The sequence below is a fragment of the Cnephaeus nilssonii genome (assembly GCF_951640355.1).
Source record: "Cnephaeus nilssonii genome assembly, chromosome: 4".
Classification (NCBI taxonomy): Eukaryota; Metazoa; Chordata; class Mammalia; order Chiroptera; family Vespertilionidae; genus Cnephaeus; species Cnephaeus nilssonii.
Window position 1 is genome coordinate 102346710 of NC_137075.1, and position 18027 is coordinate 102364736.

At 40.3% G+C, this 18027-nt stretch overlaps 1 protein-coding gene across 5 annotated transcripts in view; it reads right to left on the bottom strand.

Moving 5' to 3' along the window:
- Positions 1-18027, bottom strand: part of PPP2R5C (protein phosphatase 2 regulatory subunit B'gamma) — a 139461-nt gene that overhangs the window by 43580 nt on the left and 77854 nt on the right. For all 5 annotated transcript variants that reach the window (XM_079768181.1, XM_079768179.1, XM_079768183.1 and 2 more), the window contains one exon: positions 10648-10847. In XM_079768181.1, the coding sequence (XP_079624307.1) occupies positions 10648-10847 (200 nt within the window). The remainder of the gene's footprint in view (positions 1-10647; positions 10848-18027) is intronic.

An 18027-nucleotide genomic window follows, 5' to 3' on the forward strand; every position in this document is an offset into this window, starting at 1 on the left:
AAGCAAGCAATGACTTGTAATATAGTAGTTCCCTCAATAACATCATTTTGTCCCACATTGTTTTGTTATAACGTTTTTGAGTAAAAACAACAACACTGTTTCCTGTCCGGGGCCACTGTCTGTGGAGTGTGCCTGGTGTCCCTTATCTGCATGGGTTTTCTCCAGGAACTCGGTTTCCTCCTGCATCACAGAGCCATGCATGGGAGGTGAATGGTGTGTCTACACAGTCCCAGTGTGAGTATAAGTGTGAGTGGGTGTGAGGTCACCTGCGATGGGAGGGCATCCAGAGTGGACCCATCTTTGTACCCTGAGCAGCCAGGAGAAACTCCAGCTACCTGTGACTCTGAACTGGAATTGGTGGGTTAAAAAATAATTATCTGACTTGTTTTTTGTTTTTTTTTCTCTGACTCGTTTTTATTCACTGTTCTTAGATGTCTGTATAGCTCACATTTATTTCAATATTTAATGTTAGAAATGTTTTGGGTCTTCATTTAAAAACCTGGTGATGTTTCTGTGACTAGAAATATGCCACAGGAACTTACCTCTTGCTTATATCATTAGCTTAGGGTACAACTGGTTTTGTTATACTACATTGTTTCACTTAAAGTCAGTTTCCAGGAACCTATTGATGACATTAAGTGAGGACTTAAGGTACTTTTAATTTAATTCAATTAGTGTTAAAGATAACACTCAGTTTGGAAGTTTCTCTTAGGTGATTTACTCTGGACCAAAGGTTAGTTACGCATAGATTCTGAATGATGTATATTCCCCAATATTTTGTTATGAAAAATACCAATCAAAAAAGTTTAATCTTATGGAGAATAGCTAAGTAGCCACCAGTTAGATTTTACATTTACACTCTAACATATTTGCTTTACCACATATTCTGATCTTTTTTTTTTGCAGTAAAATGTGAGAAAGTTTAGGAATGCTTTAAAATAGCAAAACTATATATTCTGTGGCCTACATTATATAAATAAACTGAAAAGGGAAGTTTCAGAGCTCAAGTACTGATTTCCTAGTCATACATGTATAGCCAACCATTTTCATGCTATGTCCCTAACCATATACTCTATGTATATAGTTATGGAATTACAAATTATACAAGTAGCCTTTGATCAGTATATCTTTTTAGAGTCATTGCTGCATGGAGTTGTGTTGATTATTATAAATAAAACAGAGACTTACACTTAAGAGTAATAGGAATGGGATTTACCCTACTTCCTGACCAAAAACCTGGGAAAAATATATGGAATTATGACTTTCAAGACCCTGGCTTTCAGGTGAAGGATAGAGACCCTGAGAACTGGAAACAGTGCGGTGAGTCCTACGACTGCCCAGATTCCTGCCTGGATAGAACTTCCAGGTTGCATGCAGCACAGGGAGAAAGAACCCAGGGAGAGCCCAGCAGACAACGGTGGTTAGAACTTGCAAGGCAAAGACCCAGAGAGAAGAGCTGCAGAGAGAGAACACTGAGATTGCAGAGGCCCCCCTCAACTCGATAAGCACACCTTTCAAAATCAAAAGCAAAAGAAAGACTTTTAGAATATATTAAAGAAAGTCCTTCAGGCAGAAGGAAAACTAATACCAGGTCGATTTCTGGATTCAGAGAATGGAGTGAAGAAACTGAAAATAGCCCTGGTCAGTGTTGCTCAGTTGGTTGAGCATCGTCCTGTGCACTGAGAGGTGGCTGGTTCAATATGCCCAGAGCTGTGGGTTTCATCTCGGTCAGAGCACGTGCCCAGAGTGCGGGCTTGATCCCCAGCAGGGGAAATACAAGAGGCAGCCGATTGAGGTTTCCCTCTCTCACCGATATTTCTTTCCCTCTCCTTTCCTCTCTCTCTAAAATCAATAAAAACATATTAAAAAATAAAAGAACACTGAAAAGGTAAGTATCGGGGAAGTATAATACATTTTAAAAATTACTTAAATCTCTTTAAAAGATAATTATTTAAAAATAAAAATTAATATATTGTGGGGTTTATAATATTTGAAGAAGTAAAATGTATGCCAACAATAGCAAAAAGGCTGGGAGAGAAGAAATGGAAGTGTGCTGTCGTAAACTTATATTCTATGTGAAATAGTATGTTATCGCTTGAGGGAATTTAAAGATGTATTTGAGGAAAAGTTAAATAAATGAGATCAAACAATTATAGTTATAGTTAAAAAGCCAACAAAGGAGATAAAATGGAATCATAAGAAGTACTCAGCTGACCTAAAAGAAAGCAGAACAAAAGAAAAAAGGAACAGAGAACAGATGGGACAAATAGAAAAAAATATAGCAAGATGGTAGATTTCAACTCAACACATCAATACTCACAATGAAAGTAAATGGCTTGAATGCTCTTATCAAAAGGTCGAGATTGTCTGACTGAATAAAAAAAGCAAAAAAACCCCCAACACCCAACCAAAAAAATAAATGTGGAAAAAGACATATCACACTAACACTAGTCAAGGGAGAGCTGGAGTGGCTATAGTAACATCAGACAAAATAGATTTTGGAGTAAATAATATTACCAGGGATAAAGAAGATCATTTTATAATGATAAAGAAGTTAATTCAACAAATAAATAATACTAATATTTATACCAAATAACATGAAGTAAAACCTGTTAGAACTTCAAGAAAAAATAGACAATAAACAATTAGAAATAAAAAATAAACAGCCTCAATTACAACAGTACCCAAAAATAAAAAACTTATGTGTCTAAAAAGATACATGTCGGATCTGTATGCTGAAAACTATAAAACAAAGAAGAACAAAATGGGGAGATATACTGTGCTCATGGACTGAAAGGTTCAATATTGTTAAGCTATCAATTCTCTCCAAATCTACATATTCAATGCAATCCAATCAAAACCCCTGATGGATATTTTATAGACAATGACAAGTTGGTTCTAAAATTTATATGGAAAGTTAAAATAATTAGAATAGACAAACATTTTTGGAAGAGAGTGAGAGAATTCACACTACCCGATCTCAATATTTACTATAAAGTGACAATAATGAAGACAATATGGTATCAGTGAGTAGATCCCGAGATCAATGGAACAGAATAAAGACTTGCAAATATGGTCAAATGATTGTTGAGAGAGGTACAAAGGCAATTCAAAGGAGAATGGTTAATCTTTTCAACAGTTTTCCACAAATAGAATACCTGTACATCCACATACCAAAAAAATTGAACCTCAAAGTGGATCATGGACCTAAATGTGAAATACAGAACTGTAACACTTTTAGAAGAAAGTCTTTATGAACTTGGGTTAGACAAAGACTTCTGAGATGTGATAAAAGTATTATTCGTGAAAGAAACATATAATAAATTAGACTTTATTTAAATAAAAAATTCTGTTAAAGAAACTGTTAAAGTAAAAAGACAACCCACAGATGGAGAAAATATTTGCAAATCACATAACTGGTAAACAATTTCTATCCAGAATATGTACAGAAGTCTCAAACTCAGTAACAAGAAAACAAGCTAATTAAAAACCTGGCAAAGGATCTGGATAGACACCTTACCAAGGAAGATATACAAATGATAAATAAGCACAGGACAAAATGCCCAGCATCACTAATAAACAGGGAAATACAAATGAAAGCCAAGTTGAAACAAATGGATTGATGACACCAAATTCTGAGGAGGCTGTGGAGCAACCAGAACTCACACGCTGGGGGTGGGAGTGCAAAGATGGGACAGCCAAGTTGTGACACAGTTTGGCGGTTTCTCAGAAAGTTCAACATACACTTACAATATGACCAACAATCCCACGCCTTCTTGTTTACCCAAGTAAAATAAAAACCTATGTCCAAAACTTATACATAAATATTTATAATAGTTTTATTGCCAAAAACTCTAAATAACCCAACTTTTCCTCAATTAGAAAATGGATAAACTCTGGTACTTCTATAAAATGAGATACTACCAAGTAATGAAAAGAAATGAATTATTTATACATCAACAATATGAATGACCCTCAAACACATTATGCCCAGTGAAAGAAGCCAGACTCAAAAGGCTACATACTGTACAAATCCATTTATATGACATCTAGGAAAAGACAAAATGACAGAACTGGAGGACAGATGGGTGGTGGTCAGGGATAATGGAGAAGGGGAAGGCCTGATTACAAAGGAGTAGCATATAGCACTTTTTTTGGGAGGGTAATGACTATTCTCTATCTTTAAAAAAATGTTTTTATTGATTTTAGAAAGAGAGGAAGCGAGAGGGAGAGAGAGGGAGAAACACTGATCGGCTGCCTCCTGCACGCCTCACACTGACCAAACCCACAACACAGGGATGTACTCTGACTGGGAATTGAACCGGTGACCCTTCGGTGCATGGGATGATGCCCAACCAATGAGCCACACCAGCTGGGGGCCCTGTGGATGTCTTTGATATTACACCAAAACTCGACAAGTGGTAGTTTATGAAAGGCTCACTGTTATGTAGAGTCTGAAACCTTATCAACCAGGGTCTGGACTCAATCACATAAGGTAATTGTGATTTACACCTGTCTTGTCTTGCACTTGAATGGCTCTCTGGCCCATAACCGGTTTTATAACATCACTAATTGCTCATCTGGAAAATACTGGTCACTGAATTATGTAGAGCCCATTCATTCATGTTGCTGCCAATCTCGACAGGAAAAACTGAGGTACCAGGAAGCTTGCATCAGTGAATAAAAGTTTTCCAAAATTCAGATTTTCACTGGAAAGCTTGAATTAATTGGTCATGGAAACAAACACTGTCAGTTATTTTCCTTAAAGTGACACTCTCATTTTATTTTTGAGAAAATGCTTGCTAATTATTCAAGTCTGAATAAGCAGTTTCTCTGTCAGTCATCCTTTTAAGTAAAACTGGTATTCTGTGAAAAAAAATAACTATGCTATTACTTGGTTTTGCTATCAGTGTTTTAACTGTAAAAAACGTATGAAAGCACCCTAGCCGGTTTGGCACAGAGCATTGGCCCGTGGACTGAAGGGTCACAGGTTCGATTTCGGTCAAGGGCACATACCTCGATTGTAGGCTGGCTATTCTGGCCCTAGTCTGGATGCATGCAGGAGGTAACCAATTGATGTGTCTCTCTCACATCCATGTTCCTCTCTCTCTGTATCTCCCCCTTCCTTCCACTCTCTCTAAAAACCAAAGGAAAAATATCCTCTAGTGAGGTTTAACAAATAAACAAAAATAACAAAAAAGAAAAAAAAGTGTGAAAGCCTGAAAAACAGATTAACTAGATAATCTAATTGGGGAAAAACAGATGGGGGTTATATTTTAAAAGTGCCTGAAATGGAGAGATAGTGGAGTTGGTGTAATTTAGGCCTGAGAATCCAGATGTCAAGAGTTTTCGCCTCTGGGTATTGCTCTTCTTCAGTCTCATCTCCCTGAACCTAAATTTGTTAAATCTGGAAAAAGGGTCAGGCTAGATGATCGGTAAGGTTCTGTAAAACTTCAGGGCTAAAGTCTATAATATATAAAAATACACAGCCTTGAGGGAAGTGCAAATCCAGACCTGTGAGACACCACTTCACACCCACCATGACGCTGTCATCAAAAAGACAGACAATAACATGTGTTGGTGATGATGTGGAGACGCTGGAACCCTCATACACTGTTGGGGACTGTAAATTGGTGCAGCCACTTTGGAAAACAGCCTGGCAGTTCTTCAAAAGGTTGAACACACAGAGTTAATGTAACCCATCAGTTCCACCCCTAGTTAAATACTCAAGAGAAATGAAAACACATCTGCACACAAAAGTTTGTAGACCAATGCCCACAGCAGCATTATTCATAACTGCCAAGCAGCAGAAATACCCTTCATCAACGGATGAATGGATAAATCAAATGTGGTTATCTATATAATGGGATATTACTTAGCATTAAAAAGAAGTTCTGACACACGCTATACAACATGGATAAACCTTGAAAACATTATGCTAAGTGAAAGAAGGCCACATACTGCATGATTCCACTTACATGAAATGTCCAGGTTCGTCAGATCCACAGAGACAAAGGAGATGAGTGGTTGCCAGGGGCTGGGGGTGCGGGTTAGGAAGATATGTCAGTAATGTTAAGGGTATGGGATTTCTTTTAGGGGGGTGAAAATGGTATAAAATTAGGTGTGACAATGGCACAATCCTGTAAATATATTAAAAACAATGGAATTGTACATTTTAAATGGGTGTATTGTATGGTATGTGAATTCTCTCTCAATAAATCTATTAAAAATATAGCACTCCAGCCCTAGCTGGTTTGGCTCAGTGGGTAGTGCATCGGCTTGCAGACTGAAGGGTCCTGGGTTCGATTCTGGTCAAGGGCATATGCCCGGGTTGCGGGCTCGATCCCCAGTAGGGGGTGTGCAGGAGACAGCCGATCAATGATTCTTTCTCATCATTGATGTTTCTATCTCTCTTCCTTTCCCTTCCTCTATGAAATCAATAAAGATATATATATTTGAAAAAAATATATAGCACTCCAGTTTAATATTTGTAATTAGCAAGTATAAGGATTATATCTTTAGAGCTTTGGATTCTTTAAAGTAAGTGGAAATTAATATCTAAAAATACTATTACAAAGAGATCAACCAAAGGACTTGTATGCATGCATATGAGCATAACCAATGGACACAGATGGGGGGAGGGGGAGGGAGAAGGGCATGTGCTGAGGGGTAGGGGGGCCGGGGAGAGGTCAGTGGGGGAAAATGGAGACTTATGTAATACTTTAAACAATAAAGAATTTAAATAAAAAATAAATAGAAATACTATTACAAACCCACCCCCCCACACACACATACACACACACTCTCCTTCAAGCAAGCCTAGCAGGTGCTGCTTCAGTGGCCAGCACACCGAGGTATGTGAATGGAACTGAGGGGCCCACATCTCTTCCACCGGGCACGCCTGTGCAGGCGCGGCTGGACAGAGGCCTCCTATTGGATGCTCAAATTCTACTGAGAGGATCAGAACCACTGCCGGTACCACCCCACCACACTCTCTCCTTTCATCCATGCCTTCTGTCTGTAGAGCAAAACAACACCAGCAAGTAAAACCCTGAATCCTATCTGCCCCATCCCTCATTCCACCCCCGAAGCTCCCCAAAGAGAAAGGCCATGCTCTCCCCTGCATTCCCTCGTCACAGCAGGGAGGGAAGAACGAACTGTCCCCGTTCTCTCAGTGACACAGAAAAGCACCCCACGAGCACGTATGTTCATGCGATGATCCAATTTATCCTGCCCAAGGTTTCTCTCTGCACCCTGCTTCCCCCACACGACACATGGCAGTCTTGCCCATGTGTCCTCTTCCCATGTTACTTTCTTCACAGCATTACCGTAACCTAAGTGACGCACTGTTGGGTAGCTCACTTTAGGCCTGTCCTCCATGTGGAGGAAAGCTTTGGGCAGGCAGAAATCTGGTCCACTGCTCTATTTCCTCACCCACCTGGGCCACGGTGGGTGCTCACTGAGTGTCTGCTAAGTGCTGTGGAGGGCAAACTGTCCAACACCGAAATCAAGCATGAATTTCAGGGTCGGGAACACAGTGAAGACAGCAGGAAGATAATCTAGTAGTTAGAACAGGATTTTAACAGGGTGAGGAGAAGTGGGGAGCATTTAATCTAAGAAATGTCTTGTGGGAATGGGAATAAAAAAATAAGTGATAAAAATTATTAAAAAAACTAAAAGTCTTTAGGACTTAACTACCCTAAGTGGTTCTACTAATGCACACTGCCACCGTGAAATGTGAGTGCAAGACTGATGCAGCAGGTGGGCCCGAACTTGGGTGAAGGGCAGGCACCTGATCTAAACCGGGCCAGCCAATCCTGTTCTCTGCAGAATCTACTCTCTTGGGTTAAGGATGGGACTTGGGCTGCTAGCAGCCAAGACTCCTTAAGAACAGAAAAACTTTCCATACACGTGATTTAACATAGAATAAATGTATATGTTTATAAATTTAATACATAATGTATTAATAAATTTTATTTAAAATAAAATAAATTTAATATATTTGATTTAAAAGAACTTAAATCAATGTGGGAAATGAAAAATTCAATACATGGGGTAGGGATAAATGATTTTTCAATTATTTTAGAAGACGGCAAAGTTTAATCTCTACCCTAGTCCATTAAAAAAAAATTCCAAAGCCCACTGCATGGGAGAACATATTTGCCAATGTTATATCCGATAAGGGCCTAATCTCCAAAATTTATAGGGAACTCATACATCTTAACAAAAAGAAGATAAACAATTCAATCAAAAATGGGCAAAGGACTTAGACACTTTTCGAAAGTGGACATACAGAATGCCAAGAGACATATGAAAACATGCTCAAAGTCACTAATCATCCAAGAGATGCAAATCAAAATGACAATGAGATACCATCTCACACCTGTCAGAATGGCTATCATCAACAAATTGACAAACAACAAGTGCTGGTCAGGATGTAGAGAAAAAGGAACCCTCGTACATTGCTGGTGGGAATGCAGATGGGTGCAGCCACTGTGGAGAACAGTATGGACTTTCCTCAAAAAATTAAAAAGGAAACCTTCCATTTGACCCAGTAATCCCACTTGTAGGAATATATCCCAAGAAACCAGAAACACCAATCAGAAAGGACATATGCACCCCTATGTTCATAGCAGCACAATTTACAATAGCTAAGATTTGCAAACAGCCTAAGTGCGCATCAGCAGATGAGTGGATTAAAAAACGGTGGTACATTTACATAATGGAATATTACGCTGCTGTAAAAGAAAGAACTCTTACCATTTGCAACAGCATAGATGGACCTGGAGAGCATTATGCTAAGCAAAATAAGCCAGTCAGAGAAGGATAAGTATCACATGATCTCACTCATAGACTGATGAACAAAAATAGATACAGAGACAGAGGAGTATCGAACAGACCATCAAACTTCAGAGGGAAGGCAGGGGAGGATGGGCGGGGGGGAGGATATCAACCAAAGGACTTGTATGCATGCATATAAGCATAACCAATGGAACAGACATTAAGGGGTGAGGGGATGTGCTGGGAGGTGGGGGTGGCCAGGAGAGGTCAATGGGGGATAAAGGAGACATATATAATACTGTATGTAATACATTAAACAATAAGGAATTAAAAAAAAAAAAAGAATCTTCATAGCCCTAGCAATATTTTGCTTCTTAAGCCAGGTGGTAGGTCCATGGATGCTTATTTTGTTATTCTTTAAACTATATATGTATTTATACTTACCTTTTTGTATGTATGTTACATACCACAATAAAGAATGTTAAAGGTTAAAAAAAAAAATAAAACTCACAGTATTATAAAAAAATAAATAAAAATTCCAGGAGGATTATAAAGTGTACTGTGAACAAGAAAATATGGAAGTATGAAGAGAAAATATCAGAGATTTTTCTTTGTGATTTGGGAGGCCTTCCAAAGTAATTGAGAATTGAAATTAATAAGAGAAAAAAAAGATATTCCCCAATCTTCCTTAATGTAAATGGTTAAGGTTTTAGAGTATTTACCGTTCAGTATATGTACCTGTGACTATTCTTCAGGTATGAGTTTGGGGAAGGAACCTACTCGGCCTTCACAGCCCTAGTCTGACAATACACTGGTAAACTTGGGACTTTAAAGAGTTAACAATAATATATTAAAATAATCAAGTTGGTCTCAATTCCTGACATAATAGATTGTGAATTACAAAAAGAACATTACTTTCATCTTCTTTCCCAAAGCAAACATATAAAAGTGAGAAATGAACACATTTTAGGTCAACAAGTCTAGTCAATTCTGAAATACATAGCTTTCAGCGGGGGGAGGGAAGAATCACTGAATGTAAGGAGTTCAATGAAAATAAGAATTTAAAATTTTATCTTAAGCAACAAGGACCCCCTAATAACTGAGGAGTACTAATTTCAAAGGCAAATAAAATATCAATAATTCAAAAAGAATGAGAAACGAGTTCAGTGCCAAACCGTAAGTTTTAATAACTTGAGGCCGCGTATGAAATGTTTCCAGGTAGTACCCACTGAGGTCACAGTGAGAGCATGCAAAGAACCCGAAACAGGCTGTAAAGTAGGAAACAGCAGAGACTGAGATCTGGGGGCTGAATGAAACCAGCCATGAGTTAACTGTAGGACAGAGTTGGGTGTGTCTTGACATGGCACTGACAGATGGAGGCTGGCTCAGCCAATCAGGATGGACTATCCTGATACCAGCTGGGTCCCATCACTATCTGCACTGAACTCACCACTAGAATTTTCCTGTACATGTATGGAGAACATGTTTACTTCTATATTATATATGGGCATTATTATATTAAGGTTATGTATGTTAAAACACACACAAAAATTTAAAGAGGATAAGATAATAAGTAGAAATAAAAATTCTAACATTTCTACCCCATTTGGTGACTGTGAGGATTAAATAAATTAATTCCTCAATGGGTCCCTAGAAGGCACCTGATTTCCCTCACTGATATCATCACGATAATCCAGGGACATTGCAAAGATTTCCATTCTTCAAGGTGCAAGCACAAACTCTGGAACAGGAGGACTTTTTGTGGGAAGTGCTGTGTTAGGCTCCAGTATCTCAGCTTATTCTAAGATGTCAGAGTCCTGGTGTAGCTCAGGGTTGGGACACGCTGGTTAAGCTGCAATCACTTACCATATGGACCACTTCTGGATAGATAGGCTCTGTGATCACATTCCGATTATGGGTGATATATTCCACCATCTCACTTAAAGCAGCTCGTTTTACTTCCTTCCACTTTAGGTCACTTAGTGGATCGGAAACAAAGTCAAAGAGGACACAACACTGACGTAACTTCTGGATAAAAAGCTTCTCTTGTTCAGCAGGAGGAACATCTGAAAAGCAGAAAGCAAAGTATATTGATCGCAAAAATGTTTAACCCCAAATTATTGTGAAACACTTTAAGTTTTCTACTATTTTTAGTCTGAATAGATATTCAAGAAAAAAGAAATGGGATGCGGTGAAGAGAGGTTAAATAGTCCTTAAATAAATGAAAAGAAAAAAAACACTCTAGTCACTGCTCAGATCATATGCTCAATGATAAAATTTCTATACTTCTTAAGTCTAAAACCACGTTGAGTGCTGTTCAAAACAAATGCCCTCTAAATGCATTCATTTGAATATTATCTGAGCACCAGTCACCACCATGTGAGCAACGGAACAAGAGGCAAATGAGGGGCATGGACATTCACACCAACATGACAACTGGTACAGGTGCAGGCAAGGTAAGAAAAGGTCACACGAAAGATGGAAGACAAAGACGTTCCCTCAGGTCTGCTGCTGCTGTAACCTACGGGGGAAGTCTGAAGCTTGCCCAAAGGAGCTGCTGCACACACCCAGCAGGAGCCTGTACCCTGGTGCTCCACAAAGCACCTTTCACTCCTCTTTTTGGCCTATGGTCAACACATGTTACATATGTTGACAGCGACACAGAAAAGTGTAAATAACAACAATCACTGAGTGCTTACCTGGGTCAGGTGCCATCCTAAAAGCTTTCCACGTATTTACACATTGGTTTCACTTATCCTTTAGGATGGTACAAGATTAAGAAATAGGTCTAGAGGGTCAATGTAGAGTTGGAAAGTAATGGAGCTCTGTATGTCTTTCCAGAATTCCGGGAAGCTTGGAAAACTATCTGCCAGGGCGAGTTTGACAGCTTCCCTGGGGTAAGAATGAGATCAGGGGGATACTAACAATGGGGTTTATTGATACAGGCACTGAAATCTGTCCATGATTTGCCAACTGTCTTAGAAGATTTGTGTAACTCAGTGACCAGTATTTTCCAAGGGATCAATAAATGGTGTTTCAATATCGTTCAAGGACAAAAGAACCATTCAAAGTGCAAGATAGTCCTCTGGATTTTAATGTGATGAAATGTACAGCTTATTAATATGGTTTTAGATTCCACATTGCAGGTTCCTTCAGGAAACTACCCATTGTTAAGTTTGGCGTAATATCAAAGAAAACATCCACAACAATCTGAACAGGCTATTAAAATACTCCTCTTCCCAGTCATGCCTTCTTACACTTCAACCAAAACGGAACTCAGAGGCACCCAGGAGAATCCAGCTATCTCCTATGAAGCCAGACATTAAAGATTTGAAAAAATAAATAAACAAACAAACAAATAAATAAATCAATGCTGCCCTCTCATTAGAGTTGTTTTAGAAAACATGGCTATTTTCATAACAGTATATTATTTCTGTTCACATGCAATAGGTTAGTCATTTTAGTAATGAATTAATGAATAATGCTTAAACCTTTTTTGTGTGGTTTAATTTCAAATGTGGTCAATATTGGTAGCTAAACCCACATCACAAAAGCTTTGTGGAGTCCTATATACTTTCTCCTAGTGTGAAGGGTCCTGAGACGGAAGGTGCTCAGACCACTGGCCCACACCAGCCTGCCCCTGGGGCGTGCCCGCAGGGCTTCCATCGCTGGGATCACCACCTCTTTCCCACCGAGTCCTCAGGCTCCTCTTTCCAACCCTAACTGTCCACCTCCTGCTCAGGGTTCTTCTACAGGCCTCTCCTTCCTCCAAGTTAGAGCAGATGTGTTACTCTGAGCTGGCCACTTGGCACTTCCTGTTGCTCTAAACAGGTAGCTATCTTCCCCGTCTAGACACTTTTGGAGGGCAGGTGCCAGGTTATGATGTTTTTTAGCCTGAATTGAACCACTTTGTGGGGAATTTTGGCTCCCTTACTTCCTGTACTGCGTGTAGCAGGGCAAGGGCATTAAGGCCTACAGGATACTTAGGAGACCATAGGAATCAAAATTTGATTCATAAATACTGTAATCACTCAGTGACTATGCAACCATTTTAACTGAGTAACGTCATTATAATGTTTGGGTCTCTTACCATTAAAACATCCAGCCTTTTCCAATGAAAAGCTTTCATTTTCTGAATGGCCTCCTCGCCTGACTTCAACCCTCACTCACTTTTATACCCTTTGTTCAGCCTCCAGTTTGCAGGATTACCTTATGACAGTGGTCGGCAAACTCATTAGTCAACAGAGCCAAATATCAACAGTACGATTGAAATTTCTTTTGAGAGCCAAATTTTTAAAACTTAAACTATATAGGTATTAAGTTATTAACTTAATTAGGGTACTCCTAAGCTGGCCTTTGCTAAAAACTCAAGAGGCCAAAGAGCCGCATGTGGCTCGCGAGCCGCAGTTTGCCGACCACTGCCTTATGAGCTCATTTTGTAGTCACAGCTTGTATATTTGGAACCTTTGGGTATTCTCACGTTCTTGGCACTGCAGGGAAGTCTGTATTTACCCCGAAGGGCCACCCTGACACCATGACACTGCGTGGCTTCTAAGAAGTGGCAGGTGAGCCCTCTAAGCACACTCCATGGACCTTGTAAGGACAGTGCCAGGCAGACACCGCCGTACCATGTGGAGATGAGAGCACACACACACTGAGAGCCCAAATTCCTTGCTCACGGCCACCGCATCGCTAAGTGGCACAGCACAGACGTGACTGTACAATATACTCTAACACGAGGGCATCGGAAGGCAAGGTGATGCTGGGGTCATTCCAGGAATCTAAGTCTTACATGCACTAAAAGGTCCTGAAAGCATCAGCCACTTTAAACACAGGACAGTAACCGACAGTCACAAAAGACGACTCAGTTGTCACCAAAACACGAAAACGAATCCATTATAATTAAGAAGGAAGAGCAAATTAAAATCCTCTTCCCCCCCCATAAAATTTCTATTTAAAATTCCTCAAAAAAGGCAAGAAAATATCAAATTTGTAGAAATTATATAAATTCTTCCAGGGTTCCAAACAGTGAAGATATTACTGTACTATTTTTGTTTATAGTTTATAAAAGTTTGTGATTATTATCTCATGGGCTCTCTTTACTTTTTAAAACCTCATTTGGCTATTTTTACAATTTCACTATTTAAAAAAAATCTGTATCATCATAAAAAAAATTGAGCACAACAACAACATCCCTAATCCCTGTCAGATATTTCCATATGTGTTCTGAATGCCACTTAATTTAGCTTCTTATTGGTCAGTGTACTGAAAAGTCTTACTTTCTGCTTTGTAAATGGGACTGCACCACGGGGGAGAAAAAACCAGTGCAGGTGGTGAAAGAATAGGCTTTTGGCCTCAATGTATTCTGATGTTTTAACAGTATAAATGAGTTACTTTTGTAATTAAAAAATAAAGTCTTTATAAGTTAGCACTGCTAATCTTGAAGGGGGTAAAGAGGTACGACAGAATATAACCTGTACTTGACTCCTTCGATTACCCATGTGATGGGAACCAAATGAGAGAAACTAACCAGGATTGATACTTGGTATGTTACACTTCCGTGCTCGGTATCCAAGGCTGCCTGACTCTTACATAATCAATCATGACCCTAAGATTTAACCCAACTTTTCCAATTACCTCTTGGAGCAAAATTAAAAAAAAAAATTGAATTCTTCCCATGAATAACAGTGGCTTACTTTAATTTTAAATTATACACAGAGTAATAACCTTGACACAGTTGTTCCAAAACATACTCAAGTGCAGCCTGTTGGAGTGGCTCATGGACAGGGTTCTTAGACTAGAAAGGGGTGTAAAAAGGACACCTGCCAGGAAAAGTCCCATGACACCACCCAAAAGTCCAACACTATGTTGAAACTACTGATCTTACAGAAAGAGGAACATTAAAGAGGCTATCACAGAGTTTAGGCTAATAGTCTTAATATTCATTAATACTTCCTCTTATTATTTTTAAAGTTAAGAGCTGTAACATTCTTCTACACAAATACTACCACAAGCATCTTAGGTTTGTATAAGTCTCTTTACCCTCCCACCCCTCCCTGGCATTTTCACTGATTTGCTATGGTGAACTTGGGATACTTTCCAATTATTTCAAGGCCAATCCTTAATGATATCAGGAGCAAAATGTATGGGTACCCTTGTGCAAAAGCTGTAGGGGGAGAAGGGAAGAAGACTAACCATGGCATCGGAAATAACACAAGGAAGGTGGATTTAAGAATGTACGTATATTATTTTAAAAACGTATTTACTAAAGGGAAGCCTGTAGTTAACGAATGGTGAATGGATGCTTAGTGAAGGTTACCATTAGAGCAGAAGGGAGCACCCATTTCTGGCTCCGTAGGTGTTCCTGGTCCCACAGTGCATCAGTAGCACTGAGCAAGCTACACAGAGTGGGCTTGTTCCACTGACTTCTGACCTCCAACGTGGGGGCAAGCCCCGGTTACCCAAGGTGACAACGAACTTCCCCTTTATTTTCTTCTGCTACAAAGAATAAAAAAGTCAGAGGTGCTAACATTTACTATATAAACTGGTACATGCTGGAGGTGTGTGCTTGAGACTGCTCTGCAGCCAAGCATGTGTGATCAGTCTGGAGACCATGAGAGGCAATAAGAAGCCTCATAGTTTGTACACGGCAATTCAAAATGACCAATCATATCACACCACCTGCACAGGTACTGCAAGCAATGTGTACAACACTTCCAGAGGGACTGACAGACAGGACATAAGACACCGTAATATGATAAGGCTGAATTACCGAACTGTCGGTATATATCAAGAGACACCATGTGCACTCTGTTGGTGACAGAAGAATTAAAAAAAAAAAAAAAAAGCCACGCCCACTTGGCATGACGAGTTTTGGTGGTGAAAAGAAACACTCCAAGATACACAAGGACCAGATCTCTGCGGGACAGCTGCACAAAGATAGCTGAACCAGGCTGTTCTGGTGCAGAGATGATGGCCCTCCCCAAATAACCCTGACCCCAGTGAAACCGAGACAGAGCTGCAAACACTACAGGCCTAGAGGATGCCAACTCAGGAGATGCCCACAGGTACGCTCAGGAGGGTACGAACTACTGCCTGGTCACCCACATGCTACTGGCTAAGCAGCGGCAGCAGCTCGATTTTCACGGAGACCTCGTGTCACCATACCATCTGAGTGTTCACTCTGCCTTCCCAAGAGCTTAGTGCGTGGGGCCTCTGAAAGTAAACGAAAACAAACGAGCAATCTCTCCAAAGCAAAGAGCCAAACCTTCAGCTATGTGTCATCTTGTTTTTCTAATACATTTATTCTTAGTACAAAGTGAACAGGAATAAAGTTATATCCAACTACTAACAGTCTGGAGTAAATTTGGTATTCTTCATTAAAATGTACTAAATTCCACTTAACTTGATTTCCTATATGAGGGAACTTAGCAGATGGCATGTTTCCCCCACTAAGAAAACACTGTTCGGCAATAAGATTTTGTTTATGAAAGAGAAAATTCACCCACCATTTACTGTACTGACCACTTCCCCCCGTTTCCTGTGTGTCCTCTGGCCTAGACACGTGTCTGTAGGCGTGGGCACTCTTTGGTAGCGGTCACTGCTCCCCGCACCTGCACCACAGAGCCTTGGAGTAAGACTCACTGCCTGTTAGACTCTGCCCTTTGCCTTGTTCTGCTCCATGTCTCAGCTATTCATGGCTTTTATATTTCCCACATCGATCTGGAGAGAGTGGAGGTCTTTGCAACACATAATTTTTTAGATTTATTCTTAGGTATTTGTTACGTTCTGATGCTATTGTAAACATAGTATCTTTAAAAAGACCATTTTCTAGCTGCTGCTGCAATATAAAAAAATGATTTTGGTTATCACTTTTGTATCCAGCTAGCTTGCTTAGCCTTAATCCTAAGAAGTATCTGTCAATCCTCTGGTTTTCTGTGTATACTGTCATTTCATCTGCAAATGCCACCGCTGTTCTGCTGCTTGCCTGAGCTGTGAGGAAGTGGCCAGAGTGGCATCCTCACCTCTTGCCCATTTCCAGGGAAGCTCTCACTGCTTTACCACTGAGTTCGATGCTTGCACTAGGGCTCTGTGGATTAACACTTTCCAGATGAAGGGACTGACATACAGATTCAGTGCAATTCCAATCCCTATCTCAACAGAGACCATGCAACTGAATAAGTGGCTTCTAAAACGTACATGGAAATACAAAGGGTCAACACTTGCCAGGTCCCTGGCAGAAGAACAACAGTGTGTGTGTGTGTGTGTGTGTGTGTGTGTGTGTGTGTGTGGGTGGGGTGGGGGGATACCTTGCTGTTCCAGAAATCTAGACTAACTGTAAAGCTTCACTAATGAAGACAGCCAAGCCTGAAATGCCACAGAGAACAGAGTCCAGAACAGGCCTGTGCGCATGTGGATACATGACTTATGATAAGTGGATTAGAGAGCAGTGAAAAAAGGCCAGTCTTTAAATATATGATGCTGGAACAAGCAGGTACCCAGGGATGAAAAGGAAGGAGAAAGGAAGGGAAAAGAAAAGAAAGAAGGGGAGGAAGGGGGATGGGGAAGGGAGAGGTGGAGGAGAAGGAAAAGGAAAAGAAAAGGAAGTTGGATTACATCCTATATAATAAAACCTTAATATGCAAATCGACCGACCAGCGGAACGACTGGTCGCTATGATGCGCACTGACCACCAGGGGGCAGATGCTCAACGCAGGACTGTGTGCTCCCACAGGGAGAGTGCTGCTCAGCCAGAAGCCGGACTCATGGCTGGCGAGCGCAGTGGCGGTGGCGGGAGCCTCTCCAGCCTCCGTGGCAGTGCTAAGGAACAGTGAGCTGAGCAATAAGGAGCAGCGAGCAAGCGGGTGGTAAGAAGCGAGGGGTCTCAGACTGTGAGAGGGATCCTGGACTGTGAGAGGGATGTCCGCCTGCCAGCTTAGGCCTGATCCCCAGGGGGAATCCAGCAGGTGGACATCCCCAAGGGGTCCCGGACTGCAAGAGGGCACAAGCCGGGCTGAGGGACGCCCCCCCTCTCCAGTGCATGAATTTTGTGCACCAGTCCTCTAGTTACATATAAAAATAAAATAAGCTCCTGGAAGGTTAGGACTTAAATCTAAAAAAGAGCTCAAATGCTTTTATAAAATAATACAGAAAAATTATTATGTAAAGGACGAGGTAGAGAAGAACTTAAGATATAAAAACAGGAATTTTAAAAGATTGATAAATTGAATTATATAAAATCAAACA